The 21614-nt window shown below is 39.6% G+C and overlaps 2 protein-coding genes across 6 annotated transcripts; one reads left to right on the forward strand and one right to left on the reverse strand.

The window, feature by feature from the left end:
- Positions 1 to 1453: 1453 nt before the first annotated feature.
- On the forward strand, positions 1454 to 4909 carry LOC311053068 (uncharacterized protein SCO4629-like; the record flags this gene model as incomplete). The annotated part of the gene is made up of 5 exons (XM_084068447.1): positions 1454 to 1525; positions 2282 to 2405; positions 3060 to 3212; positions 4059 to 4241; positions 4791 to 4909. 5 exons carry the CDS (start codon positions 1454 to 1456, stop codon positions 4907 to 4909), a joined length of 651 nt encoding a protein of 216 aa, XP_083924573.1.
- A 5269-nt stretch (positions 4910 to 10178) lies between these two features.
- On the reverse strand, positions 10179 to 19711 carry cdh26.2 (cadherin 26, tandem duplicate 2). 5 transcript variants are annotated; one of them, XM_084069919.1, is made up of 18 exons: positions 19633 to 19711; positions 18274 to 18396; positions 17793 to 17942; positions 17462 to 17606; positions 17188 to 17360; positions 16305 to 16436; positions 16021 to 16206; positions 15206 to 15522; positions 14946 to 15088; positions 14377 to 14601; positions 13845 to 14072; positions 13201 to 13319; positions 12798 to 12893; positions 12373 to 12486; positions 12246 to 12281; positions 12127 to 12139; positions 11930 to 12084; positions 10179 to 11384 (listed from the first exon to the last, which is right to left on the reverse strand). In XM_084069919.1, the coding sequence occupies exons 1-18, from the start codon at positions 19684 to 19686 to the stop codon at positions 11175 to 11177; spliced, it is 2619 nt and encodes an 872-aa protein (XP_083926045.1). In that variant the 5' UTR covers positions 19687 to 19711; the 3' UTR covers positions 10179 to 11174. The 5 variants fall into 5 exon arrangements, with proteins under 5 accessions (XP_083926045.1, XP_083926047.1, XP_083926046.1 ...); XM_084069921.1 differs by having other exon boundaries at positions 11930 to 12000; positions 12085 to 12139; XM_084069920.1 differs by adding an exon at positions 19202 to 19292 and having other exon boundaries at positions 11930 to 12139; positions 19633 to 19656.
- Between the last annotated feature and the right edge of the window lie 1903 nt (positions 19712 to 21614).

Below are 21614 nucleotides of genomic sequence, written 5' to 3' on the forward strand. Positions count from 1 at the left end.
TTCAGCGCTATGTGTTTCAAGTTTCAATTCAATTGTACAATGTGTGGCCCTTCACTCATTTTATCGAAGTCAGTATGGCCCTCTGGAAATAAATGCTGCCCACCCCTAACAGTTCTACAGTAGTAACATGACTTTTTCCCTTTCTGCTTCAGTGGGATTCAGTCAATCTGTATCCTCTAAGACTAACAATGAATGGCTTGAGAAAAGGAATAGCCAAATCAGTGTGGTTAAAACCTATAGGCTGAAGCCTGATTAAGTATAGTATAATGCTTATTTCTGTTTTAAAATTTAAATTGTTTAAATTCTTAAATTTCATTCTAGGAGAAGTAAATAGGCCTAATGTGTTAGCATCTGCAGACAGTATGGCAACGTACAAGCAATACTAGCTCTGCAATAGAATAATAAACGTCAGTGTCAGGATTAAACTAAATGGCATTAATTCAGTCGGGTTCTGTTGAATTAGCTATTATGTAAAATACTAATATCCAGTCAGGGTGAAGTATTGACAATTTAGTAGGAAGATTCAGGCAGAGAAACAGCATTTACAGCATCAGAGCTCTGGCCTTCAGACATGAGGTGTCACATTGGACACCTGTTATACCCAGAGTAGATAGTAGTAGTGCTCTCCCTAAATGGAGATAAATATAAACAGGCTATACTAAGTGACAGGATAATAGTAATGCTGACTAGTTAAGCTAAGAATGTCCATGTACGTCCATACTAAAACAGATTCTGCTGACAGAGTGTAGGAGTTCAGTGCATGGGGGAAGTGTTCTTCAGCTGTTGGATTTGACAGCTGCAGCCAAGGAACTATGGTTTGAATACAATTAAATAAACAGAAATGATGTTGAACAGATTGCCATTCTATTCAATTTCTGTGAAATTGCTATTACATAGCCATAAAAAGAAATCCCCATCCCACGGGGACCCCCTGGTGGTTAAGGGGCCCACTGCAGTCACTTATAATGCAAACACTAAAAAACAACACTGCCTGGGAGAAAGGAAGCTGTCAACCTCGGGGAGGGAGATGGACCCAGGATGTTTATGGGTGGTGATGATGCTGGAGAGTGAATGACCTGAATGGCGCTACAGATTTAGAGCCACGGTCTCTCCTCCTGTGCTTTTAAAAGACGGCCTGCGGTACGTCAAACAGCCGGCCTGAAAGCACTGTTGTCCTGGAGGCTTGCTGTGTCATGTTTTCAGTTCTGTGTGAGTGGACCCTCATACGACCGCTCTGTGCCAGTTCTATTGAGGTCAGAAATGCTCAGTGTCTCTTTTCTCTCAATGATCATGACAGAGAGAGGAGTTGTTGCTTTATTTTTTAGAACATTATCTTAATGTTTTGTCTTTTGTGTTGAAGTCTGCTTGCTTTCTCTCTCTCTCTCTCTCTCTCTCTCTCTCTCTCTCTCTCTCTCTGTCTCTTGTTCTCCCCACAGGCCAGCATGTGAGAGGAATGGACAGTGAGAGTGAGAAATCGGCCAGAATTCTATGGGACTACCTCTGTCTGCATCAGCCTCTGGAAAAGGCAAGGATTGTTTGATCACATGAAATCACAATCAAACTTGCTTTTATGTGCCAAATCAATCTAAACTCTAACCTGAAATGCCATAATTCAGCGGTTTCCAACCTTTTCTAGATGTTGAAAATCTCAAAAGATTTCGCGGCCCACCCATTCTGACCACTTAACACGGCAGTGTTAAGTAGTTTGACAAATTCTGAGCAATTTGAGTACTGTACTTTTACTTTAAGTATATTTTGATGCCAGTAACTCAAGTAAATCTTTTGAACTTAGGCTTAGTATTTTTATATTGTTATATTGCTACTTTTGCTTAAGTAAAAAAAATCTGAGTATTTCTTCCACCGCTGCCATTATTGGTGTCATTGTTCCCTCAGAGCAGTGGTGGAAAGTAACTAAGTACATTTACTCAAGTACTGTACTTAAGTACAATTTTGAGGTACTTTTACTTTACTGGAGAATTTTCAGTACTTTTACTTCTACTCCACTACATCTCAGAGACAAATTACTTTTTTATTAAACTTTTGTTACTACTTTGTAGATTATTTGATTTTTTGAAAACTTGTGAAATGGGACATATTCTGCATAATGACTACTTTCTACTTTTGGTACTTTAAGTACATTTTGATGCCAATATTTTTGTACTTTAACCCAACAAAATGTTGAATTCCGTACTTTTGCTTGTGACAGTGTATTACTACAATGCAGTATTGAAACATTTACTCAAGTAGTGACATGTGAGTACTTTTTCCACCGCTGCCTCAGAGTGACGTCATCATTGGTCTGGGTTGTCATGACCTGCGTGTGGCTGAGAGGTCCGCTGATCTCTTCCTGGAGGGATGGGCTCCCTGGCTGCTCTTCACTGGTTACCAGGGCAACCAGACTGCAGGTCAGTTAAGGGCGTGCCCATCCTGTCTCTCTAAATGTACTAGTAAATGCACTTTTTGTAGCGCCTTAGGCAGTATTTAACTGGGAACCTTCCGATTCCAAGACGGCTGCTCTACCTCCTGAGCTACTGCTATACTTTATGTCTGTCTGTCTGTCTGTCTGTCTGTCCCTCTGTCCGTCTGTCCGTCTGTCTGTCTGTCTGTCTCTGTCTCTCTCTCTCTCTCTCTCTCTCTCTCTCTCTCTCTCTCTCTCTCTCTCACACGGTTCTCACATGAGAGACATGTCTGTGAGTGTACCAAGCCCCTAAGACCCCCACACTGTGCCTGTGATAGTGACACCCTTAAAACACAAACACCTCATTGATTTCTGTCATTGTGGTATTTTACATCAGCAGTGATCTGTGCATGTTTTAATGATTAAAACATGCATTAAAATGTAATCAGGTGTATGGATGAAACAAGAGGCTGATGTTTTAACCAGGTGTGTGGATGAGATGAGAGGCTGATGTTTTCATGTTTTAATCAGGTGTGTGGATGAGATGAGAGGCTGATGTTTTCATGTTTTATCAGGCGTGTGGACCAGGCGAGAGGCTGATGTTTTCATGTTTTAATCAGGTGTGTGGATGAGACAAGAGGCTGATGTTTCTATGTTTCAGGCGTGTGGACCAGGCGAGAGGCTGATGTTTTTATGGAGGTGGCGCTCAGAATGGGGGTTCCCAGACACAGCATCCTACTGGAGACTGAGGCCACAAACACTGGAGAGAACATACGCTTCTCCCATAGGGTTCTCAAAGAGACCAACACCCCAGGTAAAGGATATGTTGTTCTAGTATTACCCACAAACAAGTTGTGCCTTCTCCTTCGATATTATATCGTGATATGAGCGTAGATTTCTTCTGGGATTTGGGATATCGTAATATAGTGATAAGGCATTAGAGTTGTGTTGTCCTGGTTTTAATCACTTAAGTCCTATTTTATACGTTGAAAAATGTTTTTAGATCAGCTGTTTTGAAAAAGTCACAATATCGATATCAAGGTATTTGGTCAAAGATATTGTGATATTTGATTTTGTCCATATCTCCCACACCCAGTAAACAAAACAACCTCTTTACTTGGAATAATAGACTGTACCACTCTCATCCACACATTCTCACTGCTCATTTATCTTAACTCTTTGACTGCCAGAAATAAAACATTGTTTACTAAGCCGCTGCCAGCGAGTGTTTTCACTAACCTTTGAAAAATCATAGAATATTATTATTCACAACGATCCACCCGCGATCACTTTAAAAGACGTAAAGGGTCTCGTAGAATCTGAGAAAACACGATAATCCATTCCATAGTTGTGGGCAGTTGAATGTGGGTTGTTTTCGCCAAAAAGCAACAGAAAGCAAAGAAAAGGCAATCACATGATTTGCTGCTTTATTGGTTCACTGGGAGTCAAATGGTGATTCATGTGTTAGCGAAGAGCACCATCTAGCGTAAAACCACTGAACATCTCGTCATTGGCAGTCTGCACCTTAGCAAATATGACGAGAAATCTCGTCATTGGCTGTCAAAGAGTTAAAAGGATAGTGCAATGATTCTGTATTTGAGATATTATTCTCCCTTTTGGCTTAATGGTGATGCTTGTGTTCTTCCGGACCATGGTTCAGCCTCCAGGCTGATCCTGGTGCAGCAGCCGTTCATGGAGCGGCGGGTTTGTGCCACCTTCCTGCGCCAGTGGCCTGACGGGGTGGAACACACCCGTGCCATCATCACTTCTCCACAGATGGACATCTCCGCATACCCCCACCCCTCTGTTGGCACCGCCTCGGACCTGATCACTTACATGCTGGGTAAGAAAGACTGTTATTACAACTGAAATATACATCATGGGTGCAACAGTTAGTTGAACAAATCGATTCAATCGATTATAAAAACGAATCGATAATCGATTTTGGTGGAAAGTCTGTCTATTTTTAAATAAATAGAAAAAAATTGAAAATCTACAAAATCTATAAACTAACGACGTGTCGCGATGCGACATGTTGTTAGCTTGTAGATCTGTTATTTTTGTACAACACTGTTTTACAACAAAGATCAAAATAGGGCTGAGGGTTAATCAGACTAATCAATTTAGTTATATAAAAAAATCAATTAAAAGTTTTTTGCGTAGATTCTTCAAGTGTGTTTTTTTTTTAACACACTTTATGATTATTCGATTAATCAAACAGTCATCTTTATAATAATCGCGGAGAAGATAATCGACAGTTGCAGCCCTAATATACAGTACATTTATTCATATACAACACCACATTTTGTTGCTTATTGTCTCTCGACATACACAGTATGGATATTGACTATGGTTTGGTTGTTCTTGTGGTCTTTGGTCCTCTGTTGTTCAGCTGTACTGGAAAGAATCCGTGATTATCCTCAGAAAGGCTTCCAGGTGGAACAGGAAGTGACCCCGAGTGTTTTATCCGCCTACCATTGGTTCCTACAGGCAGGATACTGCCCCAAGTGACATACTGTGTATCGCTGCTAATGGTTTTTAGGGCCAGCAGTGGCTCAGGAGGTAAGAGCGGCCACTTGGGAATCCGAAGGTTCCCCGGGTTCGATCCCCGGCTCCCCCCTGCGGGTTAGTGTCGACATGTCCTTGATGAAGACACCGAACCCCTGACTGCTCCTGCTGAGCAGGGTGGTGCCTTGCATGGTTTCCTCTGCTGTCAGCGTGTGAATGTGTGTGTGAGTGGGTGAATTTAACCCATGCAATTCGGGAACGCATCTGTGTCATTTTTCGATTTCTTTGGCTATTCAAAAATAGCAGATATACAAGCTGAGTGCACGGCACTGAGTGCCGTGCTATGAGCTTGTGGATCTGCTATTTATTATTTTTCAACCGTGAAAGCGAACATTTGTAACTCAAATCTTTGCTTCTGTGGTGTCCCCTGGAACAAAATATTGTACAAATGTTCGCTTTAAAAAATATACATTCAAATTTGCACAACATTTTCACGATTTAAAAAAAATAGCAGATCTACAAGCTCATAGCGCGGCACTCTGTGCCACGCTATGATAATGGGCTAATGCACATTGTAAAGCGCTGAAGGATATAAATGCACCATTTACCTTTTAAATGCACCGTTTAACTCTGAGTGTACAATCGGAACCAAATGGACCCGTGACAGTCCATTTGGTTCCATTTGTACACTCTCAGAGTTACATAATAAATTATGGATAAATTAATTCTGTATAGGTTTCAGAGAGTAACATTTTTTGGGGATTGACCTATTTAGATTGAGAAGTTATTTGCTGAGATGATAAAATGTAATTAAAACAGTGGTGGACTTGTGATAAGCACTGCAGTGAATAGAATGTATACAAAAGTATAAACCCTACAGAATATTTTTTCACCGCGATGATATTAATAAAAGTTGACTCCAGGTACAGAACTTATGCTCTGATTATTGATTACATGCATGCAAAATACTATTGTGATATTGAGGACCATCCCAAGGTGTTTATTATCAGACATATATTTTGGGAACATCACTAGTATTTGAGTCACTTGTTAGAATATGTGTGCCCCTTTTGTGGGACACTGTTGTATGATGAAAAGGGGGCATTCATTTACGGTGATCTTTTTTTAAAGTTAAAATTATGCATACAAGGTTTCTGCCCGACAGCAGTATATAAAAACTGTCTCAATAAGGTGTTCTACATGTGCCTTGGCATAGATTGTACAAGTCTCTGGAACTCTACTGCTCTACTCTATTCCCTCATTTGGTGTTTTAATAATGGTCGAAGAGAGTGCTGTCTAGCATGTCGGTCCAGATCTCCCATAGGTGTTTAATTGGGTTGAGATCTGGTGACCGGAGGCCATACTGTGGCATTATGATTCATTAGCATTGTGTGCACAAATCATTGTCATACTCATTAAACCATTCAGTGACCCCTTGTTCCCTGTGGATAATCCTGAAAGAGACCATTCACATCAGAATAAAAGTGTTTCATCATAGGACAAAGATGATCACTCAGAATAACCTTGTGTTGATTTGCAGTAACCTGTCCCTCTGAGGGGACAAGTGGCCCAAACCATGCTAGGAAATTGTCCCCCCCCCCCAGCATAGCAGAGCCCGCAGACCCCCTCACTGCAGGGGTCAAGCATTCAGGACTGTTCTCTTGGTGTACGACACACATGCACTCGCCCACTTGTGGAGAATATAATGAAGGATGGCTCATCTGACCATTATCACAGTCTTTCCGCCCACATCTCCATAGACCAGTGTCTATAGTTTTTGCACCCCTGAACTCTCCGATGTGCCTTTGTCTTTGTGATGAGGAGTTTATGCACTACAACCCTACTACAACATTCCTCTATGTAGTTGTTGACAGACAGTTCTGTTTTTCCTTACATATCACACTAACGCACGAGCATTACGGTAATCGAATGTGATCGAGCTTTTGACCGCAATTTCTATTTACTGGTGTCTTTCCCATTTTAAAATTCAGATGTCACTTTAGTCGGGCGACCCGATAGCCAAGTGGTTAGGTGGCGTACCACATGGGCTCAAATGCCTGACAGTGACTGTCAGGCATTTGGTTTGATTACCAGACATGCAGACAGACAGACCATTTTCTGCATGTCATTCCCCTACTCTCTGAGTTTCCCGTCTCCTTTATACCTATCACTAGCTAAAAGGCTCAGAAACGCAATAAAATGAAGGAATGGTAGCGATAAAAACGAAGGATTCAGCGCATGGTGGTAAAGGATGGCAAAATGACTCCAATGGAGCTTCTCGCAGGCTTTTATGCTGGCTGCTGGCTGATTGGCAATGACGACCAGGTGCTGTCACACTGCCTCCAATCATTGGCACAGCAAGGGAAAAAACACAAGACACGCACGCACGCACGCACGCACGCACACACACACACACACACTATAGGCTCCCATGGACAAACACAAAGTAGGGGTCTTTGACATGAAAACGTTTGTTAACTGCTGGTTCAGAGGTCCTGCATGGCTGGCAGCTACGACTGATGTCCTGTGCTGTTCCAGGGAGCGATTCTACCATAATGATAATGATCAGACCTTTAGAAGGGCTCAGCCCTATAGCCACTGGATAACACTACATTCATGTTTTTCGATATTTGAATTTACAATAATAATACTTTCAATAAATAACTAGTAAATAACATAAGTTTACACCATTAGGTATTCAAGCGCTTTCACTTCTGCAAACCTCAATTTGATTAGGTACTGTAGACAATGTTATTTTCAGAAGCAACCTTAGATGGGCAGTCTATTGTAATGTATACTGTAATTATGAAATGACCACAAAACAGGGACGCTAGGTTTCATGTGATTAATAGATCAGTCATTCTAGGGGTGTGGAATACTGACATTAATAGATCCTGGAATACTACCTGGCATCGTGTTGGTAAGTAAATGACTCTTAAATGAACCCTTCAGAGCTTTTGCAATGGATGACCTTTTATGATAAATATCAGTAGCAAAGGGACGCACAATGAAAGAGGTTGCAACCCAACAGGTGGCAGTTGGTACTTAGTGGCAGAGGGTGTGTCCAGTCATGTCGTTGTAGTCAGTCATGCATGTGAGGCCACGTGAACTGAAAATAAATACGTAAATGAATAAATAAATAACATCTTTAGGACAAAACATCTTAAAAAAACTGTAAAAAGTTATAATTATGGAGATAAGGTTTCTGCCCGACAGCAACGATATAAAAATTGTCTGAGTAAGGTGTTCTACATACATGCGCCTTGGCATAGATTGTACAAGTCTCTGCTGGGCTGGAACACCGTTATAACAAAAGATATTCCTTCATATATAAAAAATAAATACATAAATAAATATATATATTTTTTTATGACAAAACATCTTATGATGAGCTTGACATCCTGAATTTCCCTCTGGGATCAATAAGGTAAATCTTTTGTAACTTCCTGTTCTGTTGACTGCTTTTTATTATACAGACTAATGTCTCTCGGTTCAAAGTTTAGCTTTGTCACATCACAAGTTTAGACGGTAAACACTATAAAGGAGTGGGTGTATTTATTTTCTGTGAGCTTCCTTTAACTACTGTAGATTGTGAAACTAGAAAGGTGTGCTCAGTAGAGTAATGCAGCCAGTAAGGATACTGCTCTATGCTCGCAAATTTGTGATCTGAACAGGGATGTTTTAAAATGTTTACAGTCATATGAATTATCAAACTTTGCAAGGAGTTGCCAGTTTCATCCTGTTCACACGCACACGGGCGCGCACGCACACACACACACACACACACACACACACACACACACACACACACACACACACACACACACACACACACACACACACACACACACACACACACACACACACACACACACACACACACACACACAAACCTGATAGTCAAGAAGTGTATCGTCATTTCCTTGTCGTATCGGATGTCAGAGGAATTTGAGTCAGACTTCCATAGAACTGCCCACACATGGGTACAGTCCCAGACAAACAGGCTCCCTGAGTTTATTTTTCAAATCTCACATAACCACTGACTGATTGATTGATAGATATGTTTTATTATGAACACAAGAATAAAAACTATCAAATTAAATGATCAAGAAACCAATAAACAAAATTCTCATAACTCATAACATATTAGATATCACTCATAAAACCACTGTACAAGTAATACATGTTAACCACTAACTGTACAAGTATTACATTTTAACAGGTGCCACTGAGATTTTTTTTTTAAAGTTTCAAAAGACAGTCACAAAACCATATTCCTATCCTATAAAACATGAAATCACATTCATTCAAACTCAATATTCCCATGTTAACCTTCAAGGAGCTAAGGAGGAGAGTGACAAAGACTTAAAGAGAAAAGAGACAAACTAGGGGTAAGAGACAGAGAAAAGTAAGTAGTAGGTAAACTTTATACAGCGCCTTTCAAAACACAGTTTCAAGGTTCTGCACAATAATGAAATTTAAATTAAAACCAGACAACAAAAGAGCAATAGAGCAAGAAAACATGTAAGACCATATAGAAACTTTATTTATCTGATATATAAATATATATATACATACATATGAAAATATTTTTTATGAATATATTTTTTATATACTCTTTCTGAAGTCTTTAAGTAAATGTTTTTGCTAGTGCAGATACCTGTCTCTTGCATACCTGTCTGTCAACAGTATGTTGGAGAATAAAGACAAGAAAAAAAGAATGCTGGGCAGCGCCCTTCCAAACATTTGCCCTGCATGATGAGTATGAACAAGAAAAATTATGGATGCTTAAGCCATGATTACGTTTGTTCTTCAATAAAGGTAATTGAGTGTCAACTGAAAGTATGCTTGTCACAGTGATGCTTACCGCCACACACGTACATATGCTCACACACACACACACACAAACCCGATACCTGGCAGGGCTGATTACAACAGTCTACCACATATGGCTGCGGGCAGCATAACAAACTGATGGGACAGCTGGTGGCTTAATTCTATTGTTGAAATGAAAGATAATGATTCAATATGATTACCAACACTTTAACAGCGCAAGGGACAGAACCTGTGTTTGGGATGGGAGGCAGGCCAGCCTGTTGACTGAAAATAACAAACGTGTTTTTTCGAAGAATTAATCACACATTCATTAGCTGTGATTCATATTTCCTTTGGGGCTCACAGAATCACAGTTAATATGCAAATTATTTGAGAACAACAGTATGCGAATGCGACTGTTGTTGCTAAGAGGATGAAGAGGCCTGACCACAAAGCCTTCATTGTGATGATAGTTTATTATTAGACTGGTCTGAAATTGTTCTTGCATCACAGTAGCACCATTTGCAACAGCACATAAAAAAAGAATAAAAGACACACACATTTAACATTACAGTCATTTTAGCAGACGCTTTTATCCAAAGCGACTTACAATATCTGCATTCAACATAGGTAGGGAACAAAACTACAAATCACCAGAAGTCTTAAGTGCCTTTTCTGCTAAAACAAGCAACCAAGAGTATACCTAGCGCTAAGGTAAAAGTGCAATATATCAGCTACCTACTTTCTTAAACAGATGAGACAAATAGCAAAATCAAATGAGCAAGCGCTAAAACAAATACGTGTATCGACTAAACAAGATCCAATAAAACAATACAACAATAAAACAAGAGTTCGTACAACTAGTTAACAAGTAGGCAAGGCGAAGAGGATTACAAGAGCACATGAGACTAAGGCCCTCCAGGCTCCTTTGATCCGGTACATTAAGCTCCATATTTAATTTTAGGATCAACTTGTGCACAAAAGAGTGTCGAGTCTGATCTTATTAAATCATGGAATTAATACTGATGATGAATACTCCACTCTGCCTTTGCTAGCTTAATGCATAAACATTGCTACGGTTTTCATGGATGTAATAGTAAAACCTGAATACATAGCAAGCATAGCCTATAACCATTATCACCCAGTCCAATACTGTGTTTAAATCAAACAGCTTGTTTGGCCCTCCACCATAATCACATTTGAACTGGGGACCCCCCAAAATAATCATATTTGAACAAGCACTTGGCATTGTAGGAATTGAGGCATTACATTTAGTTTGACTCTGTTACACAGAGAAAATAGCCTATTTACAAGCTCGCAGTGACTTCAAAGTCCCTAATTTGTCACTTCACTGTCATCTGGGGACCCCCCCCCAACATGATGTGGGGTCCCGACCCACAGGTTGAGAACCACTGTTCTATAGGGCCACACTTCCATGGCACATGGGTTCCACTCAGGAGATTGTGGCCTCAGGTAAGCAGATTGAAGCCACTGTGTTGAACCTGGGACCCAGGTACAGCAGCATGTCAGGGTCAAAGGGCGTCTCTGGGATGGAGATGGCGTCTAGCTGGGAGCCAGTCTCTTCTTCTTCTCCCTCCTCTGCATATGGGTACGGGGCATAATCACCCAGCTCTTCCCTTGGAGCCTGGAGAGCGATCATCCTCTGGAAAGGAAAGGGTTCAAGGGAAAATGTACACCTGTGAACAGTGAACTTAAAGGACAATGACACTTTGGTATAGAGGTTGTGACTGCAAACATTAGCGAGCTATCTTCAATAGTTGCTCCATTGATTAGACATTGAAATTCCAAAATAGTCTCCCCATTGACTTACATTGCAAAGTGAAACAGGTTTCAAAGTCACTCTTTTCGCACATAAATGACTGCAAAAAAGCAGATTCTTCCAATATATATTTCTGTTTTTTTGTAGTGACATGAAATGACAAATTTCTGATGATTGTACTCTTTGAATTAGGAAGAAGTTCAAATAATAAAATCAACAAGAAGTTGACAAAAAAAGACAGTCTAGAACTAGATTTCACTGTGCAGTGTAAGTCAGTACAGAGGAGTTATATTATGTATAGCAAGATAATGATAATGAATTTATTTGTATAGCGCTTTTCAAAACAGCGTTACAAAGTGCTTTACAGATATGTATGTACTACACAACCCAAACCTTGCTTTAAGAACTGAAATCCATATAGTACCTACCTGGTTTAATGTGCTGAAAATGTGGTCATATCTGATCAAAGATGTATTCCCCGATTGAGAATATTTGTTGCCTGTCGTTGGACTCTCATTCCCCCATTGAGAATATTTGTTGCCTGTCGTCGAAATCTGGTTCCCCCATTGAGAATATTTGTTGCCTGTCGTTGAACTCTGGCTTTCCCATTGAGAATATTTGTTGCTTATCGTTGAACTCTGTCAGAAACAAATTTCAATCAGGTTATATTGAAATCAGAAACGAAGAAATTCAAAAAATGCCCCCCCCCCCCCCCATTTGTTTTTAATAAAAATAAATAAATACCTTGGTAAAGTCGTAGTCTGATTTCCTAGTTGCACTCTAAAAACAAACAAAGGGTCACAATTCAAGTTATTTGACCGGAAATGTAGAATAGTTTTCTTTCTTTCTTTGAATTCCACTTTTGCATTACCATGCGCACGGAGTTCCCTCGATGAAACTGTCCTGCTCCGAGGGTCTGCTGTTGATGAATGGAGAACTCAGGCTTGTCTCGCACTATTCTCATACTCGCTGATCTATTTAGAGACTGCGGGCAAACAGGAACATTTGAATACATGGTCACCAGGCCTGGAATTTCATAATTTTATGGGCAAGGCCACATATGTGTGGTGTTTGGCCAAATGCCAGAGCAGGAAGGCCATCAAATAAATTCCACGTAAATTATGAATTCAGTGAAATAAATAAATAAAAAGCTGTTTTTTAAAAAACTGTTAAATAATGTATTGGTATTTACAAATTACCAGTATCTTTATACTCCCGAGTAAATAATTAATTCAATTTGAGTTTTCTCTTTTGAACATTGGATAATGTTTATGTGGTGAAAATGACATCACTTACTGTAACTTGCTTGATCTTGACTGCTGACATGTTACCAGTCGCTTGTGTATTTTGCACTACTTTTGCGTCTACTTCGTTTACGGGCGATAATGGCAGCTGTTATAAAAAAAGATAAAGCCTGAATTATAGTTAGTTTGTGAAAACAGCTGATCTACAAGCTCGCATCACGTTGCACTGTGACGCATTATGAACTTGTAGATCTTCTACTTTCATAGAACCAAGCCATGTCATCACATTTTAAAGCGATAACCCACAGCCTGTGTAACAACATGATACTGTTTTTGAAAATGAAGAACAATTGCCTTAATTACCATCATTAAATTACAGTTTACTTGAAAAACATGTTGATGTTTTAATATGACTGCGGCAATACAAGAAAGGAAATGTTTGAATGCATATTAACCTTGCAGTCACTTCCTGGGAGCTCAGTGTTAAACTTGATCAGATGTTCTCCTGAACCCTCATCTGGTATGAAATTGAACTCCTTTTTACACGTCAGCAGAAAGACCAGCAATAGGACACCTGATATGTAGAACATCACCACATAATAAACATCACTATCATCTTTTTTAAAAGTCCCATATATATGGGCCCTATCTTGCCATACCCCTTAACTTTATAGTAATTTTTTACTATTTTGAAAAACATTTTTAAAATAGTTCAAATAGCCGATCTACAAGCTCACAATGTGTCGAATGGCTATTTTCACTATTGTAAAATGTTTTCCAAAATAGTAAAAAATTGCTATAAAGTTTAGGCATAAGGGGTAAGGCGGCGGGCAAGATAGGGCTATGTCCATGAATCCTTTAATATTTTAAAGCACAGTTCATCAAGAATATACAGGAACATTTTGCATATCTATGATCCTTCTCCTTGTATGTGCACAGTTTATTCTTATCATCATCTAGATTCTAGAACACAATCTGAAACCTCTGTGGCTTCCTAGCACTTGTAAGTCTGTCTAGTATTTGAGTAAGTAAATGACTTCATGTCTTCATCCCTTCTGGCTAATTGTAGTGATGAATGTATTACGGAAGTGCGTTTTACCTAATAGAAGCAACATGGCGGCCAAAAGCATTCCAATGGCCGATGGCCCCATTCTGGAGCTCTTGGCTTGGCGGAGGCGGCAGTTGGGCATCCTCGGCTCTACACAGTTACACACTGTGATCGACAGGTTGTGGAGCGCAGAGTGACCCTGCAGGTCAAACACTTCCAGCAGAAGCTCATGGTGTCCGGCGTAAACGTTGTCGCCCTTGACCAGATTCACAGAGTAGCCTGAACCGGGAGACGGAAACATATGTGTACTGTAACACAGCTAAATCCTCAATGTTGGCATTTTCTTGCTTTCAAATGCAATCAGTCTCATACTTCCAGCAAGAAGTTACAGTATGTATGAAAATGTGTTAATTAATAATTGACCTTATCTAACCTTGACCTTTGACCATGTCAGTTTGAAATCTAATGATGATGATACAGTATCATTGCAGACACAGTGACATATAGAGTAAGTGACACAGACAGCCTCAATACAATAATTTGGCGATCGCTTTCCAGCTCAACAAAAACAATCAACCCATACCGTGATCAGGATCCAAACGCCACCGTCCCTTCACTTCACCTTGAAGCTCGAAACGGAAGGGCCCGCCGTAGGGCTCTCCATCCAGGTCAAAGGCGGTGATGTTGGCCACAGAGGGGCTGTCGGAGAGGCACATGTCCATGTTGTTTTCAACCAGGCTTGGTACATTGTCATTCTGGTCTTGCAGATGAATGTTGAGGGTTCCAGTTCCCGTCATTGGAGGCACACCTGGTAATCATAAACAGTACCTGGTACAAATTGGTGCCACAGTATACTATTCAAGTGTGTATAGTGTCCTTAAAAAAATATATTATTAATTTCTAATAAACAGAGCAACTATTGAAGATATCTCACCAATATTTGGAGTCACATAACAAGGTAAGTACACAACCCCAACCTCCACCAAAGTGTCTGAGCTTTAAGCCCGATTTATGCTTTGTTGTGCGGCGGTGTAGCGTACTGAAAATAGATGATCTACGGATTGCATTGAGCTTGTAGATCGGCTATTTTGGGCGCACGACAACGGCACACAGCAATGTATTAAATGAAGTATTATTACTGTAGGTTCCTACCATTGTCTACAGCAAGTACTGTTACTTTATAGACATCGTGCTTAACAAATGGTGACTCTCGGTCTAATGTCCTATTTGTGGTTATTTTGCCGGTCTTGGAGTCCACTTTGACCCAGTCACCTGGATCATCACCTTTCTTGTATCTGTAACACATTTATGATAGACGTTTCAACGTTTAGACCAGATTTGTTTTGCTTGACTGCTGCATATATATAAAAAAAGATATCCAATACTGTGTGCCAGATGTAGTGCTGACTTACACAAATGTATTGCCTTGTGTGTCTGGGTCTGTGGCAGTAAGTGTCTCCAGATAATATCCCACAGCGACGTTCTCCTCCACCACCACGTCTTTGACAGGGGAGGTGAAGACGGGAGGGTCGTTGACGTCCTCCACGTCCACTGTCACCTGGCGGGTGGCGAGAGGGGGCACCGAACGTGTGCCAGGCTCACCGGTGACGGTGAGCACATTCCAGACACCTGTACTGGGACGACTCTGGACTTTGCATGAGTAGTAAGGGACCTCGTTCTCCACGCTGATGGTCAGGTTTCTCTGAGATCCCTCCTCGAAGTCCAGATGCTGTCAATGTCAAATAATTGTACATGAATAGCTTGTTAAGAAGTCATACTAATTATAGCCTTGATACCAGAACCCCACAATAAACAAATAAATACATATTTTTGTCAACCTATGCACCGCAGATAAAAATAAATAAAAAAGCATTGGTGCAGCTTTTAACAAGCTTATGATTCATTGTGCAATAGGAATGCTTTCAGTCCACACTTTACCCAGTGTTTGTTTTTGAACCAGTCGTCCTTAGCATTTGTTAGTTATCTTTGCTAGTGCAGGTCAGCAAGTCAGTGCAAGTCAAGCCAGGAAGGTGAATGCTCAGCTATGTACGCCAATGCACATCAATTATTTCTACAGACAAAGCAGCGATTGTTTCGGATAAAAGGAAATCACTTTCCCCATTCATAAGAAATCAGACAGGCATGACAGACAGGCAATCCTGCAATTACTTAAGTTTACACGTGAACTAAAACAATAACTTGCTTAACTGCTTCACAGACAAAATACCTTTTCCACATACAGCACTCCGTCATTCGTATCAGGGTCAGTGTCAATTCTGAAGTTTTGCTTTGCGTTTCCATGGATGATGTTATATTTTGCCTTCCAGGCTGCAGTGCCTTTTGCGTCCTTGTCTGAAACATGCAGTCGTAAAATAGATACGTTGTTCTCTCCCTCCTTTATGCTTCTTAGAACCTGAAAAACATCATTGGAGGCTGTAAGAATGATGCTTCTACTCTCAATGTATATATTCTAATGTTTATTCTGTCACATAAAGAACAAACTGTGCTCACAGTTTGTCCAGTGAAAACAGGATGGTGGTTATTTCCATCTTCTATGTGGACGATGACAGTGCAGGTGCTGGACAGCTGGAGTTGGTCTCCGCGGTCCTTGGCCTCTACAAGGATTGTGTACTTCTCTGCTTTCTGTGTGTGTTTGTGTGTGTGAGGGGGCAAGTACACAACTTTTTAAAACAAAATCTAAAATATGTATTTTCTATGCATCACATTCACCAGTACATTTCACAGAACATACTTTTAGATTTAAAGTCATATTAAACTTTGTTTTGGGCATCTTTTCCCCCCCGATGAAGACACAAGTCAAAACATTGTTAGTAAAGCCTAATTACAAGTTTTTGCATTGAAGTTGGAGTGTGAGAATACTTTTTCCTTATGTATACTGGCCATGATACAAGTTCAAACACTGTCAAACATCTTTATTGTGATCACAACATGTTATTGTATTGCAAGACAGGCCTCAAAATCAAATGTAAACAAAGTGTTTTTTGCCAATTATACAGTACAAAGAAAACAGGTTCTGGTAGTTTTGGGAAAGTGAAATTTCTGCATTCATGACAGAAGTTCTGCAGTGCAAGAAACCTCAATGAGTCAATAATATTGGTGTAATGTGAGCGCTACAGTGGACAGTAGGTATAACAGGTGAAACAAAAGAATATACAAGGACATGTTTCATTAGATATTGGGAGTTTTGATGTTTGATGTTGATCTGTTTCTCTATATACAATGAGAATGTGAATGGTATCAATTATGTTCCTCACTCACAGAGCGCAGAAGCAACAGATAAAGATGATTGATAATATTTACACATGATGGCCAGAATTAGAACCAATCCAAGGTTGTTCCAAAGCTTAAGTAATTTAAAAAAGACTCCTCTCACCTCATAGTCCAGGCACCCTTTAAATGCAATGGTTCCAATTCCACCTTTCTGGGTAATGAAGAACTCGAAGTCACTTGGTTTAGGAGTGACAGAGACTATTCTTAAATCAAATGTTCCATTATCGGTCTTTGGGTTGTCTTTATCTTTTGCCGCAACGGAGAGCAGGAAAGTGCCTGGAATAATACACAGTCAAAAAGAATAACACTTAACTCAGTGAATGATCGCAATATTAGCAATAGTTGTGTGGTTCAATTAAAAAAAAAGAAGCAATTACCTTGTGAGGCAAACTCTTTGATGCTGACCTCATACAGTTCCTTGATGAAAATGGGAGTGTTGTCATTGATGTCCGAAATCTGGACTTCAATCCCCAGTCTTGTGTCTAAAGCATTTTTGTCCAGGTCATACAACTCCAACGTCAGCTGCAATTAAACACAAACAATTTATATAGAGTAACTTAAAAATAAAAGATAGAATGATCATTATGAATAGAGCAGAACATAAATTGAATCAGGCAAATAGTTATCAATATGAAAAATGTCTACCATGATAATAATTTATTAATTACACAATAACAATATACAATGTCTCAATAAATTGTATCTAACCTTAAGCACTTGGTACTGTTCGTAGTCTATTTTTCTATTGACGAAGATTTGTCCTGTCTCGGTATTGATCTTCAATAGTCCAATTGGATCTTGATCAACACCATGCCCATGCAGCTTGAAATCTTTCCTGAACTTTTTCTCAATTGGTAACTGAGAAGAAGAACAACAACAACAAAAATAGATGATTTTTATTTTGTCTGCACATAATCTCCTGTGTACTGTAATAGTTCCTATAATGTACATCAGTGGGTCTCAAAGAGGGGCCCGGAGACCCCGGGAGTCCTTGAGGGGGTCCCTAGCAAAATTAACAACAGTTTAAACATTTTAACACTATTTTGTACTTTGAAAAATGTAGAATAATTTTGAAAATATTTAACAACACAAATCTCTGTGGTCCGTGGTCAAAGGAGAATCCGTTTGGAGGTCCTGAAAATGTTCGAGAACTGCTGTACATGTACACTCAGGCTCTATGTATACTCACTTTCTCAAGTGCATATGGGAAAGGTCCTTTACTTTCTTCCTCAATGGTGAAAGAATCTATGATCCAGTCTCTCTTCTGTCGCTGCAGAATATCCATGGAAGCCCCCCTGTGGACCCCAATACACTGTAGAGGCATAACAAAATCGCAGTTCAACAATTATGTCTGCTTGTCAGGTTTCAAAAAATAATAATTTAAAAATTATATAAATATAATGATTATATCAAATATATTAAAGCTACTGAGCTAGGGTTATTACTTCACGATTAATAGGAAAATCATATTTACTGTCCGTTTTAATTTGTGTATGGAAAATGAATGGACAATTGGAAAATTGTATGGAAAATCATAAATGTATGGAAATAGTATGGAAAATCATATTTTCTGTCCGTATTATTAGTCTTACCCAGCAGACAGCAGACCCAGATACAGAAAACACTTAAAGCATGAGTGACATGTGGGAGGGGTTGCAAGATAAATAGGAGAAAAACAAATACATTCTCTCACACTCTCCAACATGGAGTGGCATTTTGTTTGGTCAATGAATTAGAGTAAATAATTACTGGTACTGATGCACCTTCGTTGATGAAGGTTGTGGAGAAAAAAATAAGCAATTCAGATCCTTTTGTCTAAATCAACCTCAAACCCAGTTCAATGTTAAGCCTCAAACCCTAAAAACGTTTTGTTGATACAGTACTTAAAGGTAGGTGATATGTTTTGGTTAAAACAAAACGTTTTTTGTTAAAAGTAGTAGTGGTGTTTTTTGGTTAAAGTACTATAGTCTGATAGTAATCATTGCTATAGTGTGTTTGTACAGTAACAGTAGTCTCTCTGTCCATCCAGCTCTTTGATAAACAGCAATTACATTTTCAGCTACAGTAGGTGACACAATTTCAGCCAGTCAGGAGAGAGTATCCATTTATCAGCTTACTTTTTATAGTGTTGCAGTTCCTAGTTTCACTTGTTCAATCTGTATTCTGTCTGAGTTCTCTATCCTGATTGGGTAAAATTGGTATCCTGATCTGAAAATGCATTTTCTGTTTAATAAAGAGCTGGAGAGACATGGAGACTCATGTTACTGAACAAACACTCAATGAGTACTATCAGAATATAGAGCTATTAAACACTTATTTTAACCAAAGAAAATCACTTACCCTACCTTTAAGAAAATTGTTAGAGTCCTACACTCACCATACACATTATTCACATGAAAAAAAAAAATCAGCATTATGTCATTTAGCATGAATTAAGGCCAAAGTGTTGCTGAAATGAAAAGATACATAGCTATTGTTGATAGCGTTAGTTTCTGAATTCATATCTGATTCCAATATAAACTGATTATCTTAAACCTATAGTCCTTACCAGAATTATGAGACAACTGATAGTGATTCTCCCCATATTGTAACCAGTTTCCATCAGTAAGTTAGTCCAGTGCCTCAGAGCAAACGTAACTGAATGGAAAACAAACACAACTTGAAACACTATATATGTGGGAGGGCAAATAGAGGATGTCATGTGACATCATACACACCTGACAGTGGATGGGTGTGTACTGTATGTAGTAATTGTGTTCATCTTGCCATCATTTCTCAGGAATGTTTCACTCACTCCAAGTCCAACAATGCAGCCAAAATGGTATTAATGATTTTATTATTATTATTATTATTATTACCCTTATTATTATTATTATTATTACACTTATTAATAATAATAATAATAATAATAATAATAATAATAATAATAATAATAATAAAGCAACTGGCTGTGATCTGTCTTTATAATTTGGAATTGTATGAGCCGTTGTTCATGTCCAGAATGTTGTGTATAGCTTTTGCTTTCCCTTGTACTTATTTTTAAATTTTTTTACTCATTTAAACCGTGTACTTAATCGACCGAAGTCCCATAAGGCTCTATGCTAGTCCCCCTCCTGTTTTCACTCTACACCACATAGTTTCGCCAAAAATAGCCAATCAAGCGGACAGCGCATTGTGAGCTTGTAGATCGGCTATTTTCTCCTAAAGTTTTTGGCATTTCTATGCTTTATTTCAGATAATTCAATATAGAGACGTCAGAACGAGACATGCCAGACAAGACGGGGGTCGGATTCAAACCCGGGTCCTAGGTTGCTCTAGATATATTCCTAACTTGGCAGATTACAGTAATGGGCAGCTGTTAACTGCTGTTAAGCTGTGGTCCCTGCATGGTTCAAAATGTCAACCATTGTGCCCATTCCCAAAAAGGCCAAAGTGACCTGAATGAGTAGGAGACCTGTCGCTCTCACCCCGATTGTCAGCAAGTGCTTTGAGAAGCTGGTAAGGGAATACATCATCTCCACGCTACCTGCCTTGCTGGACCCGTGGCAGTTTGCATACCGCAAAAACAGATCCACCGATGATGCTATTGTCATGATTCTCCACACTGTCCTCTCGCACATGGACAACAAGCTGCTGAAGGAAAAATATATACTGTACGTATGCTGTTCGTGGACTTCAGCTGAGCATTCAACACCATTGTCCCAGCAAAACTCGACACAAAGCTCCGAGACCTAGGGCTACACCAAAGCATGTGCGACTGGATAGAAGACTTCTTGTCCAACCGACATCAGGTGGTGAGAATGGGCAGCATCACATCTGACCCCCTGACCCTCAACAATGGAGCACCCCAGGGATGCGTGCTGAGCCCTCTCCTCTACTACCTGTACACGTATGACTGCACAGCCACACATGACTCTAACGCCATCATAAAGTCATGATAAGTCATGATAAAGTCATGATAAAATCATCAACAATGACGAGTCTGACTATAGAGAGGAGATCAACTCACTGGCACTCTGGTGCCGGGAGAACAATCTCACCCTTAACGTCGACAAGACCAAGGAACTGATCTTGGACTTCAGGAGGCCGGGGGCGTGGTGTGGGAGAAAAAGCTTGAAATTAAATAATGACTGTTAAGGGCTTAATTCAATGTGTTAGTAAATAATAATAGCAATAGGAATAATTCAACTCAAATTGAGATATGCTAGTGGTTCAGAGCTAAAAAAAAAAGATTGAGAACCACTGATCTATTCCTTTCCCATGGTTGCCCTTATTCTGTTCTCTTAACCTTCCTTATTACACTCATGTTAACTGATTCATTGCAACTGTATGAGCAAGCAGAGACTGGGCACATTTTCTCAATAATGGTGACTCAACCAGACAATCAGGTACAGTTTCCCTTGAGGTTCTAGCTCCCATTTCTGTGGAAGTTATTGATCCGACTTCCCAGTAACTGACAACATTGACGCGTACATCACACGTCACCAGGTAATTTACTGCACTGTTTCTCAACTAGTGGATGATAAAATG

This window comes from Gymnoscopelus microlampas, assembly GCF_963454915.1.
Source record: "Gymnoscopelus microlampas genome assembly, chromosome: 10".
Taxonomy (NCBI): domain Eukaryota; kingdom Metazoa; phylum Chordata; class Actinopteri; order Myctophiformes; family Myctophidae; genus Gymnoscopelus; species Gymnoscopelus microlampas.

Excerpts from the sequence above, each read along its gene's own strand:
- cdh26.2 (XM_084069917.1), bottom strand. The coding sequence starts at position 19,686 with ATGGAAACTGGTTACAATATGGGGAGAATCACTATCAGTTGTCTCATA. Across the intron at positions 14,073-14,376 it reads GCGTTTGGATCCTGATCACG|GCTACTCTGTGAATCTGGTC; the intron begins GTATGGGTTGAT and ends CTCCCGGTTCAG. Across the intron at positions 12,282-12,372 it reads GAGGGAACTCCGTGCGCATG|AGTGCAACTAGGAAATCAGA; the intron begins GTAATGCAAAAG and ends GTTTGTTTTTAG.